This window comes from Arvicanthis niloticus, chromosome 16 (assembly GCF_011762505.2).
Source record: "Arvicanthis niloticus isolate mArvNil1 chromosome 16, mArvNil1.pat.X, whole genome shotgun sequence".
NCBI lineage: Eukaryota > Metazoa > Chordata > Mammalia > Rodentia > Muridae > Arvicanthis > Arvicanthis niloticus.
The window spans coordinates 36,105,952-36,119,530 of NC_047673.1; the positions used below are offsets into that span (position 1 = coordinate 36,105,952).

The following is a 13,579-nucleotide window of genomic DNA, read 5'->3' on the forward strand; positions in this document are numbered from 1 at the left end:
CCACCTGAGAAACCATTGCTTTTAAAAACAGACAGCTAGACAGATGTTGGCAGGAAGGAGAAGGCTGTCTCACCACTTTTGAGACTGAGTAGAATGTGACAGTATTAGGGCATCAGATGTCAGGTAACCGGGGAAATTATTCTATATCGTGGTATCTTTGCCTCTTGGTGGTTAAAATACTCCTCTGTAACTCCATACCAACAGTTAGATGCTTCCCACCATATCAGAAATTCAGATCCCAGGGCACTTTCAGCCCTATCCATCAAAGAACATCTTGATGAGCAGAGAAGGAAAAAAAATCACAGGGACATCTTGACCCCCAGAGCATATTATTTAGTGTGAGATGAATGTTTGTAGACAAAGGAACTTGCTTAATATGACATCAGAAGAAAGAAGGAACCATATAAAATGTCTTTAAAATCTATAATGCAGAACCCAATGGGCCAGTATCACCTCTCAAGTTAGCCCCACTCCTCTTTCTCTGGAATATTTGTTTTGCTTTTTGCTAAATAAACTTCTGCTTAAATTTCCCATGTCTCTTGACTAGATTGTTTCCTTGGGGAAAAAAATGACAGGAACTTAGGAGAATTCCCACATGAGGTACAGGTGGCAATGCTAGGAGTCAGGCAAAGAGTTGTGGTGAATTTGAGGCCAGGCTGGACTCTACAGTGAATGCTGGACGAGCCAGGTACGTGTTTCAAAAAACTAAACGACCCAAAAGAATAAGGCTTTGCCCCGTATCATTGCCACCTACATCCAACCTTACAAACCTTTCTTGATGTCTTTCCCAAGCAGTTGATGATGTCACTGTTATTCCACCACACAGGGGCAATAGTAGCACAAAAGATGTGGGAGAAACAAAAGATGTGCTCTCTGGTTGGATTTAAGGCTCACTCCAGCAAATGGAACTCATGCTTAACTACTTGGGTGGCTGAGAACCTGAGAGTAGACAGATCATGGATCTGGAGTAAATCCAATACCATTGCTCTGCTAAAGGAACAAAGCAATAGGATGACTCCTAACAACATTCTCCTATTCTCATAGGTCAGTGCCTTGTTTAACCATCACCAAAAGCCTCCTTGTGCAGTATATGGGAACAAATACAAAGACAGAACTAAACAATCTGCAGAGAGTAAGAGATCTTGGAGCACTCAGTCCCATGTAAGATGTCTTCATGAAATCCCTTCCCTCAGGGCTCATGAATCTATGCAAAAGAGGAAATATTGTTAAAGCCAGTGGAGATGGAACAAAGAAACTGAGTTCCAAATATACCAGGGCTGATGCACATATGAACTCACAGAGAATGTGGCAGGATGCACAAGTCTAAGTCAGATAGGGCCTGAGCACTGAGGGGGAAGTGGACACAAGCTTTCATCCCTTACGAGCTATCTCCTATTGACCACCACTGGCAAAGGAAAAAAATAGTTTCTCCAACAGAGTCTCACTGGGTGTACAAACTACACTTAAGGGCAGGCCACATGACCAGCAGTAGATGGCTAACACAAAACAAATTCAATGGTATTTTTAAGGGTTTATGTTTCATAATACTTTGGACATTTTTTTAAAAGTCCTTCTGCTTATATGTGATGTTAAATTTTGTTGTTCTGTGGGATGTGTGTGTGTGTGTGTGAGAGAGAGACAGACAGACAGACAGACAGACAGACAGACAGACAGAGAAAGTGTGTCTGCCTGTATGTTCTTGTGCTTTTTCTTTGGTTCTGTTTTTCATTTCCGTTTGTCCTATTCCAGTTGGTTGGTCTGTTTGTTTAGTTGTTTGTTTTTTAATGAAAGAACATAATGGTTTATATTTGGGTGGTAGGGAGTTGGGGAAGATCTGGGGGGAATTGGAAGAGAAGAAAACCGCTATCAGAATATATTGTATAAATAAAAAAATATTTTCAATAAAAAAATAAAATTATAAATAAAATATACGAATATGTTTTTCTGGGGTCTCCTTAACGAAAGAAGAAAACAGAAAATGAACATGTGAAAACGAGTAAGATGTGTCCAACTACTGTCCCTTTGACCTTGACAGTCATCTCTGAGTACCTGAGTGACACCAGATGAAGGGAAGCTGCTGGTTCACAGTTTTCTCTTTCCGTATTCTGAAAAACCTTAGGAACCCATTGGGTAGTATATGAATGTGTGTCAATGCTGCCTGTGTCGCCACAACTGCTTTTTAAAAATGTTTAATTTGTGAGTGTGAGTGTGAGTGTGTGTGTGTGTGTGTGTGTGTGTGTGTGTGTGTGTGTTTGTGTGTTTGCACATGCACACACAACTGGGTGTGTGCACACAGAGACTGGAAGATATTGTGTATCCTCCTCTGTCATTCTCTGTCTAGTTCAGTGAGACAGGGTCTCTCCCTAAACTTTGTGATGATGTCCACTGGGATAGGCTCACAGCCAATGAGCTCAAGCAATTGGTCCTCTGGTCCCTGCCTACCTTGGAGCTCTGGTTGGAGGCGTTTGCCCAATGCCCAGCTTGTTAAGTGGATGCTAGGATATGAACTTCATGTCTCATGGCTGCAAATGCTTCTAACTGCCCAGCTGTCTCTCACGTCAAATCACAACACATTAAATAAACTGTGTGTTGTAACCTCATATGGGTTTCATAAAATGAAAGGTGCAGATCACCAAAAAAGGCAAAACCAGAAGCCCCCAAATTAATTCAAAATCAAACAAGTAATGAATCCAAAGTGTCTCTGCAAGGGGCTGGCCCATGTTCCATCTCCTAGCTGTGTTCTAGTTTGGGGTCTGAACACACATGTGCACTTTCCACTGCATGTACCATCATGCCAGGCAACACTAGGAAAGCCTGTCTGGGTGCAGGCTTTTTTACTTTACACAGACCTCCTGCTTGGAGAGAAGCATAATGGTTTAACCCAGGAAACAAATGCTTGTCATGTTTTTCTATCATCATTCTTATTCTGTCTCTACAAACCAGGGCTCTGCTGGTCCCTTTACAAAAGAGAAAAAAAGGGAATAAAAATGAATGAGAGACCATGCAACTAGGTCTTGGGATATTGATTTGAAAACTGTAGTTTAAGTCACAGACTCAAATGATACAAAATTATTAAATGATTTTTTTTTTTTGGCTTGAAACTAGCACAGAATTTTCAAAACTTACTGACATGGCCCTAAACAGGTTTGCATCATTCGTATCCAGGGGAAGTGATCTAGTGATCTTCTAAGCATTTACAATTATAAAGATAAGATAGTGTTCAACTCTGAAAAACAGAAAGATAGTCTGTGTTCATCAGTACCAAATATTCAGGCAAAATTTAAATGTTTATGTAAAAATAAGCAAGCATGTCCATCTTATAAGTGTGTATACTTGTTTTGTTTGCTACAAGAATGTATGCTTACCGAGGAATTTTTGAAGTAGATTTCTTTATGATTTATTATTAATAATTTTGGGCTTATATACTTATTTTATATGTGTGTGTATATATGATGTGTGTATATATGTATACTGGTAATTATTAAATCTGTTCTACACTCCCACTGAGTATGCAAGCCTCCTCTACACACACCCAAATATTTTGGATTCATGACTGAAAAGACACACAAGCAACCTTTATATTTTAATATGCCTTAATAGCTCAGTGGCTCAGCCACTCCTGACCCTCCACGTGGCTAACACACTCCCCTCTGATATTCCTGAGTTAATACTTACTAAATCTATGTTTTATCTTTGCTGCCCTGGACTTTACTGGACTGCTCTCTCTACTTTCCCCTTTGCATGTACATTTTGGCTGTCTCACGCTCCTGCACCTTCCCAGCAGGGTCTGTCTCCTATGCCTTTCTCATGGCAGAATCCCTGCATTTCTTGCCTATGAAACCTAAAAGTCCTTCCTCTTGACTCCCTGCCCAGCCATTGGCTGCTGGCAACTTTATTTCCCTCTCAGAGCCAACTGGGGGCAGGGACCCATGTGATTTTGGGAGCCAAATTAACATGAATAGCATTAGAACCAATCTCCTATATGTATGTATGATATATGTGTGTGTATATATATGTATGTATGATATATGTATGTGTATATGTATGTGTGATATATGTATGTACGCATATATATGTATGATATATGCATGTGTATATATATGTATGTATGACATATGTATGTGTGTATATATGTATGTATGATATATGTATATATGTATGAGTATATATATATATATATGTATGTATGATATATGTATCTGTGTATATATGTGTCTGTGTGTGTATATATATATATATATATATATATATATATATGCATTTATATTCAGGTTCATATAAAATTTCCTGGATAAAAATGAGTCATTAATGGAAAAAAAGTTGAAGAAGCTCTGATCTAATGGCACCAAATATTTGGCACAATGTTAAAAAATACAGTGTAACCAACCTGCCCTATAAGCCAGCTCATGAGATAGGTTTAAGTAATTGGTGATGACAGTTACATAGCATTAAGTAACATCTCATTCTTTTTGTAACAGTTATGTGTGTGCATGAACATCTGTGTGTGTGAGTGTATCCAACAACCTAGCCAGTGACTGACAGAGGAAATGTGTTCTGCAATCATACACCCATCTGCAGTAGACAAAATCAGCACACTATGTTATGTTTATTTTACTGATAATCCAACATAGGTGGGACACTGGAAAATACCTGGAACTAGAAAATTTACCTATCCCCTGAGACCTGGACAGCCCAGCACAGTGGGTGGAGCAATGCCATTCCTGGCTCTGGGTGGGCTGATGCCATTCCTGCACTGCACTCTCCCAGACCGATTCATTCCATTTACAGATTCTTGGATCTCTTTCTTGAATTTCTCTCAGAATGCTCTATTGCACGTTCTCTGGTCTCCTGGGCCAGGATGGCCCTATGCTATTGAATGTAAAATCCAAGACTGTTCTCCTCGGGTTTTTGAGCATTTCATACTTCTCTTTCCACATCCTTGCCTTTCTTCTTAGGAATCAGACCATCCTGACCCACAGCACCAGGTACGATTGATTCTACACTACATCTAAACCAGGATGTTACCCAGATGCCTCTGACCTCTCCTCCTGTACCAAGCAGATGCTGGAGTTGAGCCAACCTGGATTGTCTATTTTACTTCTACCACTTGCTAGCTACGGGATCTTGTGTGACCTCTTCCAATTCAGAGAAGCTATTCCCTAGCCTGAGAAATAACACCAGCCATAGCAATTGGCTGGGCTGGTGCAAAAGCACAAAGCCACAGATAAAGTAATCGTTACCACACCTGGACCACAGAGGCCACCAACAAACAGTCATCTCCTTGGTGACCTACTGCCATTTCCATCAATCTGAGGGTCTTCTGGGTCCCTTTAATTCCCACTCCCACAGACTCCTTCATTTTTGGCTGCAGCACCCAGACAGAGAAGCTTCAACCCCCAGATCATCCTGACACTTGCCTCTGTGTATCAAACAGTCATGCCTAACATGCAGAGACTAAGCAGTATGCTGCCACCTGCGGCTGGGATAGCTATGAACGTAGCCCAAACTTAAAACGAAAACTTACTTAGCACATGGTAAGATACTGAGAGGTAAGCAGAGCAAGAGAGGGGTTGATCCCAAGCATAAACTTCACAGATAACAAAGTCAGACACACCTGATTGGGAACATATATTTTAATTGTAGAAATACTTGATTTTTTTTTTATGCTGTGCAGGGCGCTGCGCAGAGATATTTCATTTTATTGCCACCAAATCCTCCCAATACTTACTTCTCCTACAAGTGCACTAATTACTCCTGTTTTACAGCTGAAAGAAATGAAGATTGGCCAAAGCTAGATACTAAGAGAGCACATTCGCGCGCTCTACACTGCTAAATTCCTAAGTGCCTGGATGTGCTTGGGTTTTATTTTAATTGAAAGCATAGTCTGTGCTGTGATTGCTTTTAACTTCCCAGTAAAGTGCACTGCTGAGCAAGTAGAGGATAAACAGGAGGACAGGTGTTACTTAAGGGAATGATGGAAGCTGTAACCCGAAGCCTCCTTGGGCGGGGAGAGGTCTGGGCGACTGCACCCAGCTGGGAGCTCCTCTGGCCAGGCGCTGTCTCTCACTTCCAAAGTTGGAGCTCTCCTTGGTGGGAGGGGGCCGGGAGGAGGGGAGGCCAGTGACGTCACTCCGCAGCAGGGATAAAACTCCCGGACAGCATTCCCAGCTAGGTCGTTGTCCCAGGAGCTAAGTGGGTTGTCCGGTTCTGAGACTAGCGCTTTGCCGAGCCACCCGTCGCTGGAACCCACTCGCGGGAAGGCATCATGCCCCAGAACGTAGTTCTCCCGGGCCCTGCGCCCTGGGGCTTCAGGCTCTCTGGGGGAATAGACTTCAACCAGCCTTTGGTCATCACCAGGGTAGGTGTTTTCCATTTTGATTTTTTTTTTTTAATTTTTTTGCTGCAGGTCACCTGGCGTCCAGAGTGGACCTGAAATAACCAAGAAGCCCAGGGAGGGAGGCAGGATGGTACACTGGCAGGGGTCTGAGCTTCTGGCTCTCTGTTGGACTTCAGCAACGAGCTGGAAGGATGCCAAGCATTTTTGAGATTTAACCAAGGCAGCTCACAAACTCTGCATCCCTTTTCCTTGGTCCCGGCCACATTTCCCAGGGAGGTCAACTGGCGGTGCGGATTCCTGGGCTCAGAGGAGGGTTCCAGAGCTGAGAGGTGCTTTTGGCTTTCCCCATATCAGCTGTGGGGAGCAAGAAAGAGGTATCACTCTCACGGTTATTTGGTGGTGCTAAACTTACATCTGAGCAGTTTTCTTGCCCGGATGAGAGCTTCAGCAGGGTCCTGTTCTCAGGGAACAGCCAAGTTGGAAACTCTCATATCAGCCAGACAGGGAACCATTACTAATGTGTATTCCACCGTTTCCAGGCATTTTGGATAAATATTTTCCAAAGCTGGGAACTTGGCTGAGGAAGAATTACCTATTATTCAAACTACAAAGAAAACCTGGGCAATAGTTTACCTGATAGAGCATAACCACTCAGTCTAATAACTTTGAAAAGTAAGACTTTAGTAGCAAAAACCAAGTCGCCTTACTCCAGACCAAGCTGCCTTATTCCAGACTGTCTAAAGCAGAACCCAACAAGAAAGGAGGGTGTAAAACTGAAACCCAGGGTTCCTTTTCTGTCAACAAACTTCTAGAATAATTGTAAAGCATCTAGTTGATAATTTCCTCAACTTTCGAAAGCAATCTTTTCAGTTACTCATGCAAGCCATTCTAAACGTGAGGGCACAAACTTTTAAATATTATGATTTTATGTTCTAAATGCTATGCTTTTCTTACTGCTCATGCTATATTGTATGAATACATGCTTTATAGCCTGATCTTTCACAGATTTTGAATGGGGCAATGTACACACATTAATATTATTTGTGAGGCTCTGTGCTTTTAAAAAAAAGCATCCCAAAGCATGTGTCATAGGGACGCATATGACTGCTCATCTCAAGCTTTGTTTTACATTTTTCAAAAACATATAAACACATCTGACATGTGTTTTTATATGAGACATTAAAACATAGCCCCAGAAATGCTCTTGAGTAAATTAAGCAGAAAATGTTTCCACGAGGTAGGCATAGCAATTCCTTTTATAGATTTAGCAAAGAAAACAGTTTCCACTGTCTCTAAGAAATATGCATAGTTTATAAGGTTCCACTTGCTCACATTGAGTAACAGAAGCTCTTGAATCCTAACAAAGAATAAATCATATTTAAATTAAATCCGAAAGAATGAAGTATGCCATAAAGACCCTTGAAGAAATTTATAAAAGAATTATCTTACTACTACCCTGTAACATATCTGTCTAATGAATCATATGTTTGAAACTTGGGATTGTTGACACTAAATGCGAGATTTATCTTAATGCAATCTTGCATCTGCATTCTGGCTACAAAGACCATTGATAAATGTATTCCATGTCAGGACGTTTTTATTTAAAGAACTATTCTGTCTTGGATTTTTAACTCATAGCTAATGTGTGTCATAACTGTGGTCACTTAATTCAATAATATTATTTACTTAAAGTACACCTTTTTGATAGTTTTAACTTCTAACAGATAACACCAAATTTTTTGACCCCAAGTGTCCCCAAATCCATGCATATCAGGGATTCTTGTTAAATCAACACAAGCCCACTCACTTGGGCTTTTATGCCTTCATGAATTCTTATTAAGAATATGTCCAGAATAATTACAGAGACACAAGAAATTATTTGGATAAAAACCTCAGAGGTGTTAGTCAATAGTATCTGCTGCTGCTAGGTAGTCATTCCATTTTGTAATTTTAATATTATTCTATTCTATTTTTTGCTTGTCACACACATTCCTCTAGAACATTACATTTGTTAGCTCACTTAAAGCTCATAACATCCCTATAAAAGTAGAAGAAACTTTCACAGACTACAGAAATAAGGCTTAAGGGCAGTCTTTGGGCCACCAGTGATCACAGGTGCAGAACCAGGTCCACCCAGCTCTAGTGCCTGCACACTTAAGTCTACACATGAGAAAAACATCCCTCATCGTCCCCAATGACATCCAATTTGTCAGTGATGTGGTTCTTCATGCTGCTGTCTTTATTCAAGATAGCATACCTTCCTGCCCAGAAGCCAGCTTATGGTCTCCAAGTCAACCTGCACAGTCTTACAAGGGGGCTGTTCATTTTTCTCGTTAAACATCCTTCAGTGACGTCACTAGCTTCTAGAGAACAGAAGGCAGGTTCTTCTGCATGGCTTTTTACTCTCTGTTCTGACTTCTTTTTTTCCCTGCCTCTCCCGTTCCTCTTCTCGCTCCATACAAGGACAGTGATGCCACAGCTCCGGGATGTTTATGATCTCCCTGGCATGGCTGTGCTTCTGATACTCACCACTCTCTCCCAGAATTCTTTTCTCCAGCCCTACCCCATGGTCCTCTCTGCCTATGAAAACCTATTCAAACCTTCTCCCCAAGCCCTCCTTTAATCCTTGGATAATGTTCATTTCATCGCCCGCACAAGCGTGGCTTCCTGCCCATCCTCTCTTATTATCTTGTCTATACCCAAGATACTTAAACGACTCCATCCCACCACTTGCTCCTCGAGGGAAGGAATCTTTTACATCAGAAACTGTTCAATACATAGCAGCATCTGGTACATCACGTATGTTATAAAATAGATATAGCTATAATACAAATGACTACGTTTCTCACCTTTTACTTTGTTTCCATAAATAGGTGGATTATGCTCTCAAAATACTCACCCCACAATAAAGGCAACTGTTTGTCTGTTTGGTTAAGGACACAAAGAACTGAAATGCCATATTTTCTGTTATAAGAAGTTTTATCCATGAGAAGTGTTTTCTCAAGCCATTCACATTTGGTTTTTGTCCTACAAGCTAGATTGCATGTCTCCTTCCTGTCTGGTGCTATATAAATTCAGACTATGAAGTGTCCTCAGTTCATGGCACTGCCACTTTATAATGGTTTGAAAGTGACACCTTCAATTCAGGCCATGCTTAGAGTCTCGCCTCTGCCTGGGCTAGCAACTGACCGTGTGCTACTCTGTCTTGATCCTGGACAGTGGTCAAGAGCCACAGTTAGTGTCAACCACAGGATCAGCAACTGTGAGCCTCTACAGTGTATTGTACTGCTCTACAGTCGGATGTTCCACAGGTTTGGTATTTCCAATTTTGGTTGACTTAAGGTGTCTTTGGCTGCATAACGGAGTTGCAGTTGCTTGGGATATAACCTCATCCTGAGTCAAGGGGCTTAGCATAGGAAGTGCCTGCTCCTTAGGAGACAAGGAAGCTGCAGCCAGAGTTTGGGGGAAGGTTACTGGTCGGTAGGGTCTGAGCCAAGCTTTGGCCTTAAATCCAAGGAATTGAAAATAACAACTCACACAGACTTGCAAAAGTAGCAAGATAGCTTTATTCTGAGTACAGCTCAGAGAGTGAGACACTGTCAAAGCTGACAGGAAGTCTTATGAGTGAGACTACCGGAGGACCCTGATCATTGTTCTGGGCCTTTTTAAATGGGATTTAGAAGAGGGGCCGGGGGAGTTGGTTACGGAGGGTCATATAGTTTAGATCTCTGTTGATTGATAGATTAGGATATATACTTATTTTATGGCTGCACATGCCGTTCCCACAATGCGGCTGGTTTTAATTATATGCATAATCAATTACATATAGACATAAGATAGTAAATAGGAAATTCTCCTAAAGATTTGTGAGAAAATAGTTTTGTTACAGTTTTCTAGAGGATTTGAAGGTCGTTAAATACACTGTTAGGAGTGAGGTGTATGTGTATAGCCTATACAGACAACAGAACTAAGCTACCAAGTGCAGTGTCACTAGAGGAACATACATTTCCAAACTCAGGGTGCCAGGCTGCTGAACTGTCTCCTGTGTTCTCCTGCTTTAAGGATCATATGTTACCCACTCCATCTACTGAAAGTACAGTTCACAGAGACACCACAAAGAGTTTCTGTCCCATAATTGTTCACAAACCCACTAATCAGTGAAATAAAGTTTAGTATAATTTGAAGAAACACATGCACACACACATCAAAAGGAAGGAAAATAAACTGCCAGACCCAAGATTTTCTAGACAACCCTCACACTACATTCTGTGTAAGATAAAAATGTCGGTTTGGGACAGTTGGTTTAAGAGAGAGTGTTACGTTACAGTTCAAGTCTGAAGTATCTCCCACTGCACTGTGTGTCAAATGCTTAGTCTTTCGGAATGTTGAAGGCTGAGAAGCTTTTAGGAAGTGAGGCCTGGCTGACGGAGGTAGTCACTCACTGAGAGTTTGAGGGCTGAGGTTACACTGGTTCCAGCCTAGGTAGCCTCTATAGGTGTGTTAATTAGCCTGTCACATAGTGACACAAACGCATAGTGCATACTTCAAACACTGTATTTCATAGAATGGTGTTTGAAGTTCACATCTCTACGGAGCTTCTTTTGGAGTGTGCTGTTTGTTAGCTGGTCTTTTGTTTAGGGGGTGGTTTTGTGTTTTGCTTTGTTTTACTTTGTAAGAAGATCCTAAAGGCTCTTCTGAAAGTTGCTTGACCAACCAGGAAGTGGGTTTGCTCTCAGAGTAAAAAAGACACAAATAGTTGACATTTGTAAAATTCCAATATGGAATGCAGCACAAACTCAGGTGTTGAGTCTTTTATCCCTGGTTTCCTCCAACTCAGGGAACTTCAATGTCAGTGTGGCTGAGGACTGTGTCAGACCGCGGCAGCAGTGCGTTCTCAGTGCTTGCATGTCTCTCTCTGTCTCTCTTCCTCTCTCTTCCTCTCTCTCTCTCTCTCTCTCTCCCTCTCTCTCTCTCTCTCTCTCTTCCTCTCTCTCTCTCTCTCTCTTTCTCTGTCTCTCTTTGCTCTCTGTCTCTTTCTCATCTTTCATCTCTCTCATCTTTCTCTCTGTGTGTCTCTATCTCTGCCTCTCTCTCATCCCTGTGTGTCTCTCTGTGTTGTCTGTCTCTGTCTCTCTGTCTCTGTCTCTTTCTCTGTCTCTCTCTCTCTCTCTCTCACACACACACACACACACACACACACACACACACACAAATCTGTTACTTCAATCTAAACTTTATTTGAAATTTGGAAATTTAGAATAAGATGCTTAATAGTTGAACACAATCTTGTCCTAGGATAAAACGAGAGCAGAAAAAAAAAAAATGGATGTGAATAAAACCCTGTGTAATTTTGTGCTAGCAATGGCAGTGTCTACAGAGAAGCACTGGTTCATATGTTCACAATATTGATTGCAAAATATCCTGTTAAGTGAAAGGCACTGAGGGGCAACGATTACAAGTATAGATGGATCTATCCCCCCTGAGAAGAGGACATATCAGTGGAAGAGGGGACATGTATGTATATAAACTACCATGACAAAGTGGTCCAAAATTTCACAAGCAAAGTATAGCATGAGAGATAGCAGGAGGCACGGGAGTGGGGAGGTCAGCCACAGGGAGACTGCACAGAGCAATGGAAGAGCCTGTGAGACAGCAGCAATAAGATTTTCAGATTTTTCATGGAATAAATAACCCCATGTGAGTATCTTTCAATTTCTGAGCATTGATTTTCTCACATTAAAATAACAGTAGCTTTTTTCAAGATTGTCTTAAGTAAGATAAAAAATCCCCAATAATAATACTATCATGACAGTAAAATCATTGTTTTCAGCCCAGACTATGCATTAGAATCTTGTGGATCGCTCTGAAAACACCCATACTCAGGGTCATGAGCACATTTTGTGTAAATGATGTGAGAATGTCTCTCTAGAAACTTCCATGGTACCCAGTTCATGGAGAGACTTCTATGCTGGGCAAGGCTTTCGGAGTTCACTTGGTAGGGAACAAGGGACAACTGGATAGGTTAACATGAAGAGCCAAACTATCTAAGGTATCTGTAAATAACACAGTTCCTGGGTTCTTTCCCATTGACTCTGAGTCTTGATTCCAGACATCTGGTATAGGATGGAATCTTTATGACTAACAAGGACCCCTGGTGGTTCTTGTAACGGGAAAGTTTAAAATCACAATGCTGAGTTGATTGACCACAAGGCTATGGCTAGTTATCTCTCTGATACCTTTAATAGTTAAGACATTAATGACCTCAAATACTAAAGAATTCATTTTAAAACCCTATGCTTCATCTCACCTCTCTGTTTCTCAACTGGAGAAAGCATAGTAATAATAAAGCAGCGGGCACACTATAAAAATCCAAAGTAATAATATAATAGTAGAAATTAAAGTAAAGTAGCAGTATAAATTAGTCATGAATAGTGGATTTTTATACCTCAGTGAATGGTTTAACTTAAAAGAACAAAGTCCCATCAGCAGGCATTTTAGTCGTTAGTCATTCTAATCATCAGCCTTGCTGAACTAGAAAACCAGGAAGGACTAAAAGCATTGTTTGTCTCCTCTCTGTATATCCCTTTTGTACCTGATCCATCCATTTGTGGAGGATTAAAAGCAGTAAGGACCACGTTGAAAACAAAGTGAGAAGTGGGTTCTCGCCATCATTAGCAACACTCCCAAGTCGACTCTCATTCTGTTTTCCTTTCTGTTGCTGTGATAACAACACCCCCGACCAAAAGCAATGTAGAGAAAAGGGGCTTTGTTTCAGCTTACAATTCCGAGTCATACTTATCGGTGAAGGAAGAGAAAGGGCACCCAGGGTGGGTCTTTTCACAGCCAAGACATGCAGTAGGAACTACATCGGAAGCTGTTTGTCAGCTGGGAAACCACCTGCCTAGGGACACCACTGATACTGACTGGGCGACTGGGCCTTCCTACATCATTCAACAGTCAAGACAATCCCTTACAGACATGCCCACAGGTCCAGCCATCTAGGCAACCCCTCAGCTGAGGGTGTCCTTTTAGGTGACTACTCTGTGTGAAGATGAGAGTTAGACCTATCCAGACCAGCTTCTGAAATGCCTGGTGATGCCTGGAATTCCTCAGCAAGAAGCCCTGGGTTACTTAGATCTCTTTCTTGTAAAAACAGAAAAGCCCTTTCTGGTGAGCCTATCATAGAGCATCACTGAAAAACACTGAAAACAGTTTTTAAAATGTAGCATTCTATAGAAAGAT

General features: G+C 41.4%; 1 protein-coding gene and 1 long non-coding RNA gene across 4 annotated transcripts in view; one reads left to right on the plus strand and one right to left on the minus strand.

Moving 5' to 3' along the window:
• Positions 1-6,080: 6,080 nt before the first annotated feature.
• Positions 6,081-13,579, plus strand: part of Pdlim3 (PDZ and LIM domain 3) — a 31,849-nt gene continuing 24,350 nt past the window's right edge. Inside the window, exon 1 of one of the 3 annotated variants that reach the window (XM_034521002.2) lies at positions 6,081-6,358. In XM_034521002.2, coding sequence (XP_034376893.1) covers positions 6,266-6,358 — 93 coding nt within the window. In that variant the 5' untranslated portion in view covers positions 6,081-6,265. The remainder of the gene's footprint in view (positions 6,359-13,579) is intronic. The other 2 variants (XM_034521004.2, XM_034521003.2) reach the window with 2 other exon arrangements.
• Positions 6,373-9,099, minus strand: LOC143434688 (uncharacterized). Its single transcript, XR_013104390.1, has 2 exons — positions 8,595-9,099; positions 6,373-6,691 (listed from the first exon to the last, which is right to left on the minus strand). It is a non-coding gene; the product is annotated as an uncharacterized LOC143434688 (long non-coding RNA).